Source organism: Acomys russatus, chromosome 17 (genome assembly GCF_903995435.1).
Source record: "Acomys russatus chromosome 17, mAcoRus1.1, whole genome shotgun sequence".
In the NCBI taxonomy this organism is placed as follows: Eukaryota; Metazoa; Chordata; class Mammalia; order Rodentia; family Muridae; genus Acomys; species Acomys russatus.
Genome location: NC_067153.1, coordinates 60,730,213 through 60,744,563, shown reverse-complemented (window position 1 = coordinate 60,744,563; position 14,351 = coordinate 60,730,213). Strand labels below are relative to the sequence as shown.

The window sequence follows — 14,351 nt, the reverse complement described above, 5'->3', positions numbered from 1 at the left end:
GCAGAGGTTGGGGGGGGGAATCAGAAAGTAGACCCCCCACTGTGGTCCAGGCTGTCTAGCCTAGGGCTCCAGCACCCTCACCCCAGGCACTCAGTGAATAGCCCCAGACACCTAACTTCCTCTGTCCTGTTTAGACACCTGGCCAGTTAGGCCCCTTCAGCACAAGGCAAGACTTGCAAGAATGCAGACCACGGACTGGCTGCCCAGCATTGCTGCTTGCCACCACCAATGAAGAGGTGGTTGTGGCTATGGGTACCAACCAGCCCTGTGCTTCTGTTTCCTGGGGGGTCGTCCCTGAGTCGATGTGCCTTGGGTGCGCAGGGCCAGTCGCGCTGTGCTTGGGGCTGCGGTCTGGCAGGGGCTTGGGGAGGGGGTGGTTAGGAAGCCTTGAGGCCCTTCTCTGGCAAAAATAGCCCGCAGTGGTTAGAGCTAGGAGGGTGAGTCAGGCGGTAGCTGCGGTATTGCCCTAACCCATTCGCTGCCGCCAGAGCTCGGGACCGCGTTTATGCCTCTGCCTGTGCGCACCCAGCCAGGTTCCTTTCGGAACTGTCTCGGAGTTGAGCTCGACTGGGGATCCCAAGGCCTTCACCCGCTCTTGTGAAACACACGTGCGGGCATGGAGCACGAATTTGGGTCATCTCAAGCGCTCAGCCAGCAGTTCCGGATGGGAGAGCCCTGGAGAGGATGCCTGCCAAAGAGTGGGAGCGTAGGGGGGCCGACTGGAGATCTTTGGGGCTACCCGAGCTTTTGACCGAGGGCGAATTCTGAGGCCAAAGCTGACCCCTCCCAAGGGGCAGGCGTAGGGCTCTGAGGTGGGCGGGAGCCAAGCCACACAGTGGCTTCTCACTTGCAGGCTCAGTGCCCTGTTGCGCACAGGCTCGTGGGCTCTTCTAGAGACTGTCAGAAACCCGAAGGTCGTCCAGCTCTGTCCACAGCGTGTCAAAGGAGCTCTCTAGTCACCCACTGTTGGTGAACTAACGGAGGCAAAGGAAAAAACGATGAAAGATTTGCCATTGGAACCAGGTCCTGGTCCCCGTAGTCAGAGACACTGCACTCCCCCCTACAGCCTCGGAGACCCCAGGGCAGGTGAGAGGAGCTCTGACCACTTGCTCCTGCAGTGGGACTAATCGTGATCCCGGGCATCCGGGGAGAGGGTGTGAGTGTACGCTTTGGGTGGGTGGGGGGAGCCGCTGTGTTCCCCTGGTCAAGGCAGGGGGTGGGGTGCGGGTGGGGTGGGGATGCCCCAGGCTCTGGGAGGGGCCCGCAGCTCCGTCAGCTCTAGCAGAACCACCCGTGAGTTAGGTCGAGCTGAGCCAAAGCCCCTGGTGCTTTGTCGCGGGATCGTTCGCTAGCTGTCTCGATCACTCCCTCCCTTCTACCCTCCCTTCCTCCCGGCGGCCGCGGCGACGCTGGGGAAGCGGCAAAGAGGAGTGGCCCGGCACTGGAAGAATGTTGCTCTGCCGAAGGGGCCGAACCCGACACAGTCGCCCCACGGTTTAAGCCCCAGGAGCCGAGCCCAAGTGACACAACCGCGAGTGTGGTGGATCCTGCACCTGAACCGCTGGAGGTAATGGGGCGGGAGAGAACAGGGAGGGCAGACAGAGACTAGACAGGCAGCGGGCACAGCGACAGACAGACAGACAAGCGTCCACCCTCAAGAGCTCAGACACGCCGAGCAAGTCAGAGATATAGCTAGAGATACCCACAGAATAAAGAAGTGCCTCTGGATTTTGAGGGCCATGGATGCCAGCAAAGGGGGTGGGAATTGGGATGGGACCCGTGGGGACCAGACGGGTGGCGCACTATAGAGGGCGTATTTAGTTAGGAAATGGTGGTAGATGGGGTAGTGGGCGCAACTAGTGCCACCCGCATTTGCGGAGGGCACCTGGATTCCTTCGCTGTCTTTGCTGTGCTTGGACCTTTCCCCTTTGGGGCGCCTTGGTCGCAGAGTGGGTCTGAGAGCCTGGTCTCAGCTCCTTCTTAATCTAGCGTGCTTGCTATAGCTAGCACGAGTAGGCAACACCCCTCCAGGTGGTGGGGAACCCCCTTCTAATCCCTCCCTCTACCACTGTAAGGGCGGGTAAATCAGTCGTGGGGCCCTCAGAGAGGTTGGTGAGGAGGGATCGAGGGTCTCAATCTCAGATAGGCATGTATGTGAGTGTGTCAGGACTCTGTATGCATTGTGTCTGACTGGGTTGAACTCTGGGGGCACACCGGAGGGCCCTGAGTTGCTTGGGCTTTTCCTCTTCGACGGGTTCCAGAACTCAAGACACTTGAAGCCAAGGGGTGACTGTTATTGTTTAGTTTGTAGAGGGGTGAGAAAAATCAGTTGGGCCACACTGTTGCCTTAAGGAACCGAATAGAGAGCATTCTTCGGTTCTAGGGAGCCACTTTATTCCTCATCAAAAGTTCCTGTCCCGCAGGCGCTGACTGATTCGCCCACCGGAGCCTCCGGGCTTCGACATGCTGGAGGAGCCCAGGTCTCGGCCTCCGCCCTTGGGCCTCGCGGGTCTCCTGTTCTTGGCTTTGTTCAGTCGGTGAGCATTTTTCAAGCTATGGGGCGGGGGCGGGGCGGGGGGGAGCGCCGACCTGGGCTGGGAGGGGGGTCGAGGCGGGGGAGGCAGTTAGAGGGCATGCAACTAGACCCAGACCCTTGTCCCTTGTTCTCAGGGCTCTAAGCAATGAGATTCTGGGCCTAAAACTTCCCGGTGAGCCGCCGCTGACAGCCAACACCGTGTGCTTGACCCTGTCTGGCCTGAGTAAGCGGCAGCTTGGCTTGTGCCTACGCAGCCCCGACGTGACGGCGTCGGCGCTCCAGGGGCTGCACATCGCTGTTCACGAGTGTCAGCACCAGCTGCGCGACCAGCGCTGGAACTGCTCTGCACTGGAGGGCGGCGGCCGGCTGCCTCACCACAGCGCCATCCTCAAGCGCGGTGAGCAGGACCGGGCGGCTGGGCTGTCTGTGCTGCCGCCCAGGGGTTGGGGGCAGGCCGAGGCGCGCGGAGGCGCGAAGGGACCGGTTCACGGCTTCGGGAGGGGCCTCTCTGGGAATTTCCCCAGCAGCCGCGCTCAGCTGAGTCTGGTCACCCGTCTGGGCCTCTGCCTGCCTTGCCTTCCACCTGCGTTGCTGGCGAGGCAGCTGTGTGCCTGCTCCCCTACCCTAGGGCCTCACTTTTCTGCCTCCACCCAGCTCGATCTGGGATGCACCTGTGAACAAGAGATGCCCCCCAACCCAAGAAGCTTCAAACACCCCCCTCTACCCCCTATTTTTCTCTCCCCTCCCTCTCCACCCAGACAAGCCCAGGCTGGTGTCCCCAGAGTCTCAGCGGGGGTGGAGTGACGCCCCCAACCGTTTAAGGGTTAAACCTGCTCCCCTAATTGCTGGGGTTCCCAGGAGCCAAAGCTGGGAACAAAGACCCTGATGACTTTGAAGCTGGGGAGCAGCCCCCTCCTCTGTGCTGTGGGGGCCCCAGGTGTCCCTCACCTGAACAGGTGGGGAATGGCTAGAGGGCCATGAAACAGGTCACTGCTGGCCTGGTCTAGAAGGAATGATCAGGGAGGCTCCATTGCCTCTCCCTATGCTCAGCTGGAGTTTACTCCCTGAGGAGTAAAGACCACGGGCGGGCAAGGGGGGGGTGCTCAAGTCCAGGGGTAGGGTAATGCTTTGGGGACTATGGGGTTAATAGGCAGCTGCCATCTGCAGGGGAATTCCCAAGACGTGTGCAAACAACTTCACCCCTGGATGGTTGGGGGATCTTGAGGCTGGCCCTAGAGCCCTAGATTCCCTGGTAAGAGGGGCCTGGCCTCCGACTGTCTTTCATCTTCCCAGTACTCCAAAGTGCCCTTGCTTAAAATGAAGTGAGGGACACCCCCCCTTTCTCTGCAGGGCCTGATACAGTATATAAGGTTTTGACACCCAGATGGTGAAGGTGTCTCTCTAAGCCTGGGAAAGATTTGTCATCCCAAGCCTCCTCCTCCTCCTCCTCCTCCTCCTCCTCCTCCTCGGTGACCCCCAAAACATAACAAAGAGGCCAACCTTTTAAAAGGGCCTTGGGGAAAATTACTCCCGCCCGGTTCTCCTCCTCCCAGTATTTTATAAGGTAATAGCAGGTTAGAATAAACATAAAGGGCAAGTTTAAAACTAAAACCTGGGAAGGGGGCGGGCAGTTCCAGTGTGTTATGGTTATTACCACAGTGGTACGTGGCAGCCTGGTTAAAAGACTCATTTAATAAGGTGGGGGAAGAATCCCCTCCCAGTGCCTCATCCCCCCCCCCAAGATCCCTGCAGTGTTGGGGAATTTCTAAGGCTTTTAGAAATCCTAAAGTTCTCAGGATTGTCTCTGAATTATGTCAAACCAGGTGGTTCTCAACCGGTGGGTCTCCATTTCTCTGACCGATTGAGAGGGTGGCTAATGGACCCCTGAGGGGGTCAAATATCAGATAGCATGCATATCAGATATTTACATTAAGATTTTTAGCAAAGTTACAGACATGAGTAGCAAGAAAATAATTTTATGGTTGGGGGAATCACCGCATGGGGGGGGCAGTATCAGAGGGTAGCAGCAGTAAGAAGGTTGAGAACCATGGTCCTAGGCTATCTCTTACATTTACACCCCAAAATGACAGATTTACAGAGGTTTTGTCTTAGCAAAATCTTGACCCCATGGGTCTCTTTTTTATAGCTGAGGGAACCTGAGGCCTGGTGCTATTTCCTGTCTCACTCAGCGGGTAAACCAATGCAGTTAGAAATGTCTGACTTGGCTGTTGCCGGTTGTGCTAGTGGCTCACACCTGTAATCCTAGCACTTGGGAGGCTGAGGCAGGGGAGTTGTCAAGAGTTCAAAGCCAGCTTGGGCTACATAGCAAGACCCTATCTGGGGGAAAAAAAGATATTGAAGGGTGGCTGGCTCCTCCCTCTACCTGCTTTCCAGCTCAGCTGTCTGTCAACCTTACCTTGCGGGCTCACACTCACACTCATTTCTTCCCCAGGCTTCCTTACCTTGCAGCTCACACTCATTTCTTCCCCAGGCTTCCTTACCTTGCAACTCACACTCATTTCTTCCCCAGGCTTCCTTACCTTGCAGCTCACACTCATTTCTTCCCCAGGCTTCCGAGAGAGCGCGTTCTCCTTCTCCATGCTGGCTGCTGGGGTCATGCATGCTGTTGCTACAGCCTGCAGCCTGGGTAAGCTGGTGAGCTGTGGCTGTGGCTGGAAGGGCAGTGGTGAGCAGGACCGGCTTCGCGCCAAGCTGCTGCAGCTTCAGGCGCTGTCTCGGGGCAAGAGCTCTCCCCACTCAGAGCCCAGCCCTATCCCAGGCTCAGGCCCCAGCCCTGGCCCCCAGGACACGTGGGAATGGGGTGGCTGTAACCAGGACGTGGACTTCGGAGAGAAGTTCTCTCGCGACTTCCTCGACTCCAGGGAAGCTCCTCGGGACATCCAGGCTCGAATGAGAATCCATAACAACAGGGTGGGGCGCCAGGTAGGTGCATGCGTGCATGCTTGCGTGCGAGGTCCTCCTGTCCTGGGTCTTCCTTTGCTGTTTGACACAGGGGCTTGCTATGTATGTAGTACAGGCTAGCCTCAAACTTGGAATCCTCCAAGTGCTGTGACTGTAGGTGTGGCCACCAAGCCCAGCTTTTCTCAGTCTCTTTCTTCCTCCCTCCCTTGAGGCCTCCCGCAGAGTTCATAGGATGAGGTAGGATGAGTGATCTTATCAAGTCACTCAAAACATGTTAAGCCTGATGGTACCATAGGTTAAGCCCTGTGCTAGCATATAGCATCTTTGGTTTTTGTTTGTTTGTTTGTTTGTTTGTTCGTTTGTTTTTCAAGACAGGGTTTCTCTGTGTAGCCTTGGCCGTCCTGGACGCACTTTGTAGACCAGGCTGGCCTCGAACTCACAGCGATCCGCCTGCTTCTGCCTCCCGAGTGCTGGGATTAAAGGCGTGCGCCACCACGCCCGGCAACATCTTTGTTTTTTTTTTTTTTTTTTTTTTTTTTTTACATCTTTGTTTTTTTAATTTAATGCATATGGATGTTTTGCCTGCATGTATAGATCTGTACACCACTTGCGTGTCCGAGGGCCTCAGAGGTCAGGGGAGGGTATAGGAGTCCCTGGAACTAGAGTTAAAGATAGCTGTGAGTCATCATGTGGGTACTGGGACTTGAACCCAGGTCCTCTGGAAGAGCAGCAGCCAGTGGTCTTAACTACTGAGCCACATCTCCAGCCCCACAGCATATACTATATTTTATATGTGCCTAGTATTCATTGCATAGAACAGCTGCCTAGCCCACAGACTTTGGGGGCCATTCTAGCCTAGCCCCCCACCCCCACCCCCACCCCCATTATCAGCGTTTACTCTGGACTGGGAGTTAGACAACTGGGAGTTGTCTCCTTGTGAGCTAGTGATCAGAGATGGATAAATCACGTGACTCTACCTTTGTATCATGAGGAAGTTGGACTAGTGGCTAACTTTCCTGACAGTCTGCATCAGGCTCCCTTCTTTCTCCTGCACCCCCGTGCTCTATTCATTTGTACCCCCTCATCCCTTCTCTTCCCGCTCTGACGTCCTAGGTGGTAACTGAAAACCTGAAGCGGAAGTGCAAGTGCCACGGAACCTCAGGCAGCTGCCAATTCAAGACCTGTTGGAGGGCAGCTCCAGAGTTCCGGGCCATCGGGGCAGCGCTGAGGGAGCGGTTGGGCAGAGCCATCTTCATCGACACCCACAACCGCAATTCTGGAGCCTTCCAGCCCCGCCTACGTCCCCGCCGCCTCTCAGGAGAGCTGGTCTACTTTGAGAAGTCTCCTGACTTCTGTGAGAGAGACCCCACCGTGGGCTCCCCAGGCACGAGAGGCCGGGCTTGCAACAAGACCAGCCGCCTATTGGATGGCTGCGGCAGCCTGTGCTGTGGCCGTGGGCACAATGTGCTCAGGCAGACCCGCGTGGAGCGCTGCCACTGTCGCTTCCACTGGTGCTGCTACGTGCTGTGTGATGAGTGCAAGGTCACAGAATGGGTCAATGTGTGTAAATGAAGCTGAGCTGAGCCTTGGGACTAAGGAAGAACGCTGCTGCTGCGCTCTGTGAGGGTGTCCTTTGCTCTAATTTCTGCCCAGGTAAACCATGGCTCCTGGAAGCTCAAAATATCTACTTGGAATCATCTATCTGTGATGAATAGCCTTTTGTGGGGGAAGTGGCCACCATATTCAGTTCCGAGACACCCCCAATGGACTAAGATGAGATGCAGTGTACTGCTACCCTCTTTTCCACCTGTAGGGTCTCTTGGGCCCAGATTCATGCTCCTTTGGACAGGAGTGTGTTATTTGGCCATGCCTCTTCCTTGAAGGATAACACCAGGCACTGTGTGGAGTCATTAAGACCTGTACATGGCAAGAAATCACCCTCTTTCTACCTGAGGTTCTCAAACTCCTGCACTGCAGCCAGGAGCCTCCTCTCATGGGGCCACAAGTGACAATAATGAGAGGTTTTTGGTTGGAAAAGGACAGAACACAGGAGGTCTCCTCCAAATCCTCAGACAGCTCTTAGGGAAGCTTTCGCCTTCTGTTCAGATGGTGAAAGGGTCCCTGCAAAGGAAAGGTTTTAGCTCTCACTCCTGGAGGCTCTTTTTCCTTCTTCAGCAGGAAGAGGGTGGGAATGGATAATTTATTGTACTGGGACATGTTCTTGGTTCCTGTTTGAAACTGAAATAAATTAAGTTGTTGGACTGGTGGCCTGGTGGGCGCAGACGTTGGTGTGTCTAGCCACACTTGGGGTAAAGGCCACACTCGTGTACTCGGTGGCTTTTGGTGTATGTCCCGCTGCCTTCCACAAAGGATTTGCACTGATGCTCAGTGACTCAGTCCACATTCTTAGTCCGTAAATCTAAAGTGGACTTCTGGGAGGAAGGACCTATAGACCCGAATATACATAGATAGACCCCGTTCAACCCAGATCTCCAACTCAGGGTGTCACCTTCACCGTTACTTAGAACAAAAGTGGGCAGGGTTTTTTTGTTTTTTTGTTTTTTGTGTTTTCCTGAAAAGGGCTAGATGGTAAATATACTAGGCTATTTATAGTATGGTCTTTATATCAATTACTCATCTCTACCATCATTACTCAATCCTGCTGTTATAGACCCAAAATAGTTATGGGCAAGGGACAGACAAAAGCAGACATAGACCACACACAATGGATGGGGTATAGCTGTGTTCAACACAATCCACAAAGCCGGTGTGTAGGGCGAGACCTGGTCAGCTTGCTGTCATTTGTTTACCCCTCTGCCATACTCCAAGGTCACCTCTGCTATGGGAGCTTCATGCTTTAAATGTATCTTAACTGTAAAGTAAACTTCAAAGAGCAGATGCTGCTATTGTCTCTAAGTCCAAACCAGAGAATCTGTGGAGTCCACGGGAGGCTGATGGGCAATAAGAAAGGATTCCTATGCTCAAAACGCAAATTGGTTTTGTTGTTGAGCAAGGGTCTCATTGTGTACCCCAGGTGAGACAGGAAGTCAATACATATCTTCAGACGGGCCTCGGACTTTCTACTCTGCCTGATTACTGGGGATTACAGGTAGGCCTTCCCAGGCTCAACTAGAATGAGATATTTCTAGCAAAACTACCACTCTTTGCCACTGAACTATTTGCATATATATTTTGTTCTTCTTTATTTGCTGTTCTTTTGTATTTAATCGGAGTAAAATAATTCCTTTATCTTGTAATTTTTCTACATTTATTTCTGTGTGTGTGTGTGCGCGCGCGCGTGCATGCACGCGCGTGCATGCGCACGCACTCATGCATGTGAGTGCAATGTGAGTGGATGCAGGCATGTCATGGTATTCATGTGAATGTCACAGGACAACTTGTAGAGGCCAGCTCTCTCCTTTTACCACATGGTTTCTAGGGACTGAGTTTGGGTCTTCAGGCCCAGCACCTTGACCTGCTGGGCATCCTGCTGGCTTCTCCCTTATCTTTTCTGGTATTACTAGAGAAAATAGAATTTCTTCTACAACATTTCTAATTCCAAGATCAATATCTTTCAAAAGAAACATATTTAAGATGCAATGTGGGGCTGGGCATCGTGGTGCACGCCTTTAATCCCAGCACTCGGGAGGCAGAGGCAGGTGGATCTCCGTGAGTTCGAGGCCAGCCTGGTCTACAGAGTGAGTCCAGGACAGTCAAGGCCACACAGAGAAACAACAAACAAACAATGCAATGTGGAGGGCCTGGAGAGATGGCTCCATGCTTAAGAGCACTGGCCACTCTTCCAGAGGATCCAGGTTTAATTCCCAGCACCCACATGGCAGTGTGCAACTGTCTGTAGCTGCAGTTCCAGGGGATCTGATACCCTCATACACACATACAGGCAGGCAAAACACCAGTGCACATACACTAAGAATAAATAAATTACCTGGTGTGGAGGCAGAGGTAGGCAGATCCCTATGAGTTCGAAGCCAGCCTGGTCTACAAAGTGAGTTCTAGGATAGCCAAGGCTGTTACACAGAGAAACTCTGTCTCTAAAAACCAAAAAAGAAGAGAGAGAGAGAGAAAGAGAGAGAGAGAGAGAGAATAGATAAAAATTAAAAAGGTCCAATGTGGACAAAGGACCTGCAGCATGCCTTCAAAACACCTGCATATTCAGGGGATATAAGATGCTCCCAAAGGGGCCTGGAGAGATGACTCAGAGGTTAAGGGCACTGGCTGCTCTTCCAAAGGTCCTGAGTTCAATTCCCAGCAACCACATGGTGGCTCACAGCCATCTATAATGAGATCTTCTGGTCTGTAGGTGTTACATGAAGGCAGAACACTGTATATGTAAAATAAATAAATCTTAAAAAAAAAAAAAAAAAAAAAAGATACTCTGAAGGAGGTTGGAGACAGTCCGTGCTGCTTTTGCAGAGGACCTAGCTTCAGTTCCCAGCACCCACATGGTTGCTCATAACCATCTGTAACTCCAGTCCAGACGATCTGATACCCTTGTCTGGCTTCTGCAGGCTCCTGCACACCCACAGCACAGAGACACACATGAGGGCAAGGCATTCAACAGAAAATAAAAATAAATATATATATATAAAAAAAAGATGCTGCCAGGGAGTGCAGAAATAGCTGCCTATGTGCCTCCAGGCGATAGATATATCTGCTGTCCAAGTTTCCCATAGATCTGCTGACACAGCCCCAGGGTGACCAGGAGAGTCAGGGCAGCACTCCATAGTGACATTAAACCTATTTATTTTGGGAGGCCAGGTGTGGTGGGCTGTAATCCCAGCACTCAGGAGGCAGAGACAGGCGGATCTCTGTGAGTTGGAGCCAGCCTGGTCTACAAAGCGAGTCCAGGACAGCCAGGGCTACACAGAGAGACTTTGTCTTGGGGAAGGGGAAAAAAAAAATAGAGTGCTTGTTGCTCTTGCAGAGGTTTGATTCCCAGGTTCCATATGGCAGCTCACAACTGTCTGTAACTCCATTTCTAAGGGACCCAACACCCTATTCTGACCTCTACAGGCACTAGGCCATGCACATGGTGATGCAGACATACATGTAAGCAAAACACTCATACATACAAATAAATCTAAATTTAAAAAAGTATGTCTCTATGTGCATGTTTGAGGATCCATAAGAGAGTCTTGAGTCCCCTGGAACTGAGGTTTTAGGATGCTGTTAGCTGCCTGGCATGGGTACTGGGAGCTGAATTCAGGTCCTCTGCTGAGGCATCTTCTTAGCTCCATGGCAACAGCTTACCTGGAGATGTCAGACACATGCTGACCCTACGTGGGAATGAGGAGAGGAAGAAAGGAGAGGGGACCAAGAAAGGAGAGGGGACCAGAAGTAAGAACAGGCTTGGATATGACCAGGGTATCCAGAACAGAGATAGATGCCTTACATTCAGGAAGAGCATACACTCCAAGGGGGTTGGGGCAGGACTATCTTAACTTTTTCCTGTTTCCTTCCGCTAGCAGTTCCCTTGGCTCCCTTTCTTTTCTAGCTTTCCCACTTCTTTCATTACACACTGTGTGGCAAACTTAAACCCCAAACCACAACCTTGAGGAATTCCAATTGGATTTTGTCAGCAAGGCAACACCCCCTCCCAGGCACAGGCACTGGGCTCAGGCCCAGGTCTGGGGTCAGTGACAGGGTGGGAGCATGCAACCCACAGAGCTGGTGGCTACAGTTTCAGCTTTTACTGGGCTCCCGTGACAGCTAGCGGGGAGGGGAAAGACTGATGAACTGTAAGTCAGGCAGCTGGGCCTCCTCTAACTCCGCCCTCTACACTTGCTTCACCAAAGGGCTGGGAAGTTGAGAGAGTGTGCCGGTAAGCAGCTAGGCGCCATTAAGGCAGCACTCCTATCTCTGTCCCTGCTTGTGTCCTGGCCGGCCCCTTCGGATGCTACAACTGACCTCTTTCTTCTCCATACACTAGAAGGCTGAAGAACAGAATAGCTGAGGGCATTCTGCAGTCTCCTCCATCATCCCCAAGTCAAACAGCAAGTGGTTCCATCTCCTTGTTGGGGTCCCGCAAGGCATGCTGGTGTGGTTGGGGCACTAGGAATGGGGTGAGTGGTTGTAGAGCACGTGGTGGTGACTGTAGGGGTATTAACTGGCAGAGTGTTGTTAGCAAGTCTTAGGGAAGAGGCGGGTGACAATCACAGATAGGACCTGTCCCAGGAGTGTGTAGCTCTCTTAAGGTTTCTACTGCTGTGATAAACACTGTGACAAAAAGTAAACCGAGGAGAGAAAGGTTTATTTCACCTCACAGATTATCCAGTCCATCTCTGAGGGAAGTCGTGGCAGGAACTCAGGGTAGGAACTTGGAGGCAGGAATTGAAGCAGACACCACAGAGGAGTGTCACCTAGTGGCTTGTTCCTCATGGCTTCCTCGGCCTGCTTTATTTTCTTTCTTTCTTTCTTTTTTTTTTAAGACAGGGTTTCTCTGTGTAGCCCTGGCTGTCCTGGACTCACTTTGTAGACCAGACTGGCCTCGAATTCACAGCAATCGCCTGCCTCTGCCTCCCAAGTGCTGGGGATTAAAGGCGTGCGCCTTCCCTTTCCTTTTTTTTTTTTTTTTAAGACTTATTTACTGATTATGTATACAGTGTTCTGTCTGCACATACACCTGTACTCCAGAGAGGGCACCAGGTCACACTACAGATGGTTGTGAGCCACCATGTGGTTGCTGGGAACCGAACTCAGGACCTTTGGAAGAGCAGTCAGTGCGCTTAACCTCTGAGCCATCCCTCCAGCCCCCCTTCCTTCCCTTTCTTTTCCTCTTCCTCCTCCTTTTGGACAGGGTTTCTTCTGTGGACTCCTGGCTGTCCTGGAAGTTGCCATGTAAACCAGCCTGGCCTCAAACTCAAAGAGATCCACCTCCTCTCCCTCCTAAGTGCTAGGATTAAAGATGTACATCACCATGACTGGCACAGCTTGCTTTCTTAATTTTTTTTCTAGCATTTGAACTTATTTTTACGTGCATGAGTGTTTTGCCTACATGTATGTCTGTGTTCCACAGCATACAGTGACCATAGAGGCCAGAAGAGGGTGTAAGATCCCCTGGAACTGGAGTTACAGATAGTTGCTAGTCACCATGTGGACACTGGGAATCAAACCAGGTCCTCAGGAAGAGTAGCCCTCTGAGCCATCTAACCAGCCCTCGTCTACTTTCTTATAAAATGCAGGTGTGACACTCCTGCAGCGATCTGGGCCCACCCACATCAATCATCAATCAAGAAAAAAATTCCCCACAGGCCAGTCTGGTGGAGCATTTTCTCAATTGGGAATCCTTCTTCCAAGTGATTTTAGCCTGTACTAAGTTGACATCAACTGACTCCTTGTCAATTTGACACACAAATACATCACCATTCAACTAGAACCTTTTCTTTCTCAGTGGCCCCAACATTGCAAGTTAATATTAATACAATGACATAAAATATCCCAATGTTTAAATTTCCTACAGTTGTTAAAAATTCAAACATTTAAAAATTCAGTCTCTTTTAAAATATTCAAAGTCTCTTTTAAAGCTCAAAGTTTTTCTAGAATATCCAAAATCTCTGTAAAATTCCAAATTTTCTTAAGTGTGGAGTCTTGGAAAATAAAAAATGTTACATGCTTTATTACTTTGAAAAGGAAAAACCAGGCTGGAGAGGTGGCTCAGAGGTTAAGATCACTGTCTGCTCTTCCAGAGGCCCTGAGTTCAATTCCCAGCAACCACATGGTGGCTCACAACCATCTCTACCCTCTAATGACGTCTTCTGACCTGCAGGTGTACATGCAGACAGAGCACTCATATACATAAAATAAATAAATAAATTTTTTAAAAAAGGAAAAACCAAGGCAACTGTAAACAACTCAAAGCAAAACTAAGTTCAACACATGATTCACTGGACCCCAAAGTGCTCCATTCCTCCAACTCTACCAGCTGGTCTCCTAGGCTCAGGCCAGCTCTGCTCTACAGTGACTCCTGCCCTTGCCTGTTATTCCATGGCACACCTTCACCCAAAGCGCCCCCGCCCCTTCCTGGGGACAGTAACCCTGACAGGTGGTGCCAGTAGAGCAGGCTGACTTCAAACTCAGAGATGCCCCTGCCTCTGCCTCCCAAGTGCTGGCTTAAAGGTGTGCGCCACCACACTGGACTGCTGTTCGGTTCATCACAGCTGAGTCTTCAGCCCCAGCTGACCAGTATCAATTGTCCAAGCAAAGTAAAAGTTTCACTTTAGTTGCTCATTAGTTTGAGATGGCGTCTCCCTAGAAAGCTCTGCCTGACCTGGAACTCATTATGTCAATCAGGCTGGCTGCCTCTACCTCCAGAGTATGAGCCACCGCACCTGCACGTCAGTGGTTCTCAATTCAAAATGTCAGACGTACAATCTTTAAGGGGCTCTCAGATTTCTGTACTGCTTCAGTGTTATTTCGTAAGTTCCCACAACAGCCCACTGAGCTCTGAGCACACAACGGCTTTTCCACCCCCGGGTTCAAATGTTACCACAGTCTTCCTGAAACACATGGTCTGGTCTATAACAGCAACATCCTACTCCCACCTACTGTCAATTTGGCTCAGGGTTTCTTTTGCTGTTACAAACTCTTTTTTTTTTTTTAATTTATTATTTTGTATACAGTGCTTTGCCTGCATGTACACCTGCAGGCCAGAAGAGGGCATCATATCACATTATAGATGGCTGTGAGCCACCATGTGGTTGCTGGGAATTGAAACTCAGGACCTCTGGAAGAGCAGCTGGTGCTCTTAACCTCTGAGCCATCTCTCCAGCCCCCATAAAACACTCTTAACAAAATGCAGCTTGAGGAGGAAAGTGTTTATTTCATTTTACAGATCACAGTTCATCACTGAGCTGTAAGTCAGGGCAGGAAGTCG

At 51.6% G+C, this 14,351-nt stretch overlaps 1 protein-coding gene across 1 annotated transcript; it reads left to right on the top strand.

Annotated features, from left to right (window-relative positions):
• Window positions 1-717: 717 nt before the first annotated feature.
• On the top strand, window positions 718-7,067 carry Wnt10b (Wnt family member 10B). Its single transcript, XM_051160309.1, has 6 exons — window positions 718-1,086; window positions 1,419-1,567; window positions 2,424-2,537; window positions 2,671-2,933; window positions 5,106-5,479; window positions 6,572-7,067. Exons 3-6 carry the CDS (start codon window positions 2,464-2,466, stop codon window positions 7,028-7,030), a joined length of 1,170 nt encoding a protein of 389 aa, XP_051016266.1. The 5' UTR covers window positions 718-1,086; window positions 1,419-1,567; window positions 2,424-2,463; the 3' UTR covers window positions 7,031-7,067.
• The last annotated feature ends 7,284 nt before the right edge of the window (window positions 7,068-14,351 follow it).

Excerpts from the sequence above, each read along its gene's own strand:
- Wnt10b (XM_051160309.1), top strand. The coding sequence starts at position 2,464 with ATGCTGGAGGAGCCCAGGTCTCGGCCTCCGCCCTTGGGCCTCGCGGGT. Across the intron at positions 2,934-5,105 it reads CAGCGCCATCCTCAAGCGCG|GCTTCCGAGAGAGCGCGTTC; the intron begins GTGAGCAGGACC and ends TTTCTTCCCCAG. Across the intron at positions 5,480-6,571 it reads ACAACAGGGTGGGGCGCCAG|GTGGTAACTGAAAACCTGAA; the intron begins GTAGGTGCATGC and ends CTGACGTCCTAG.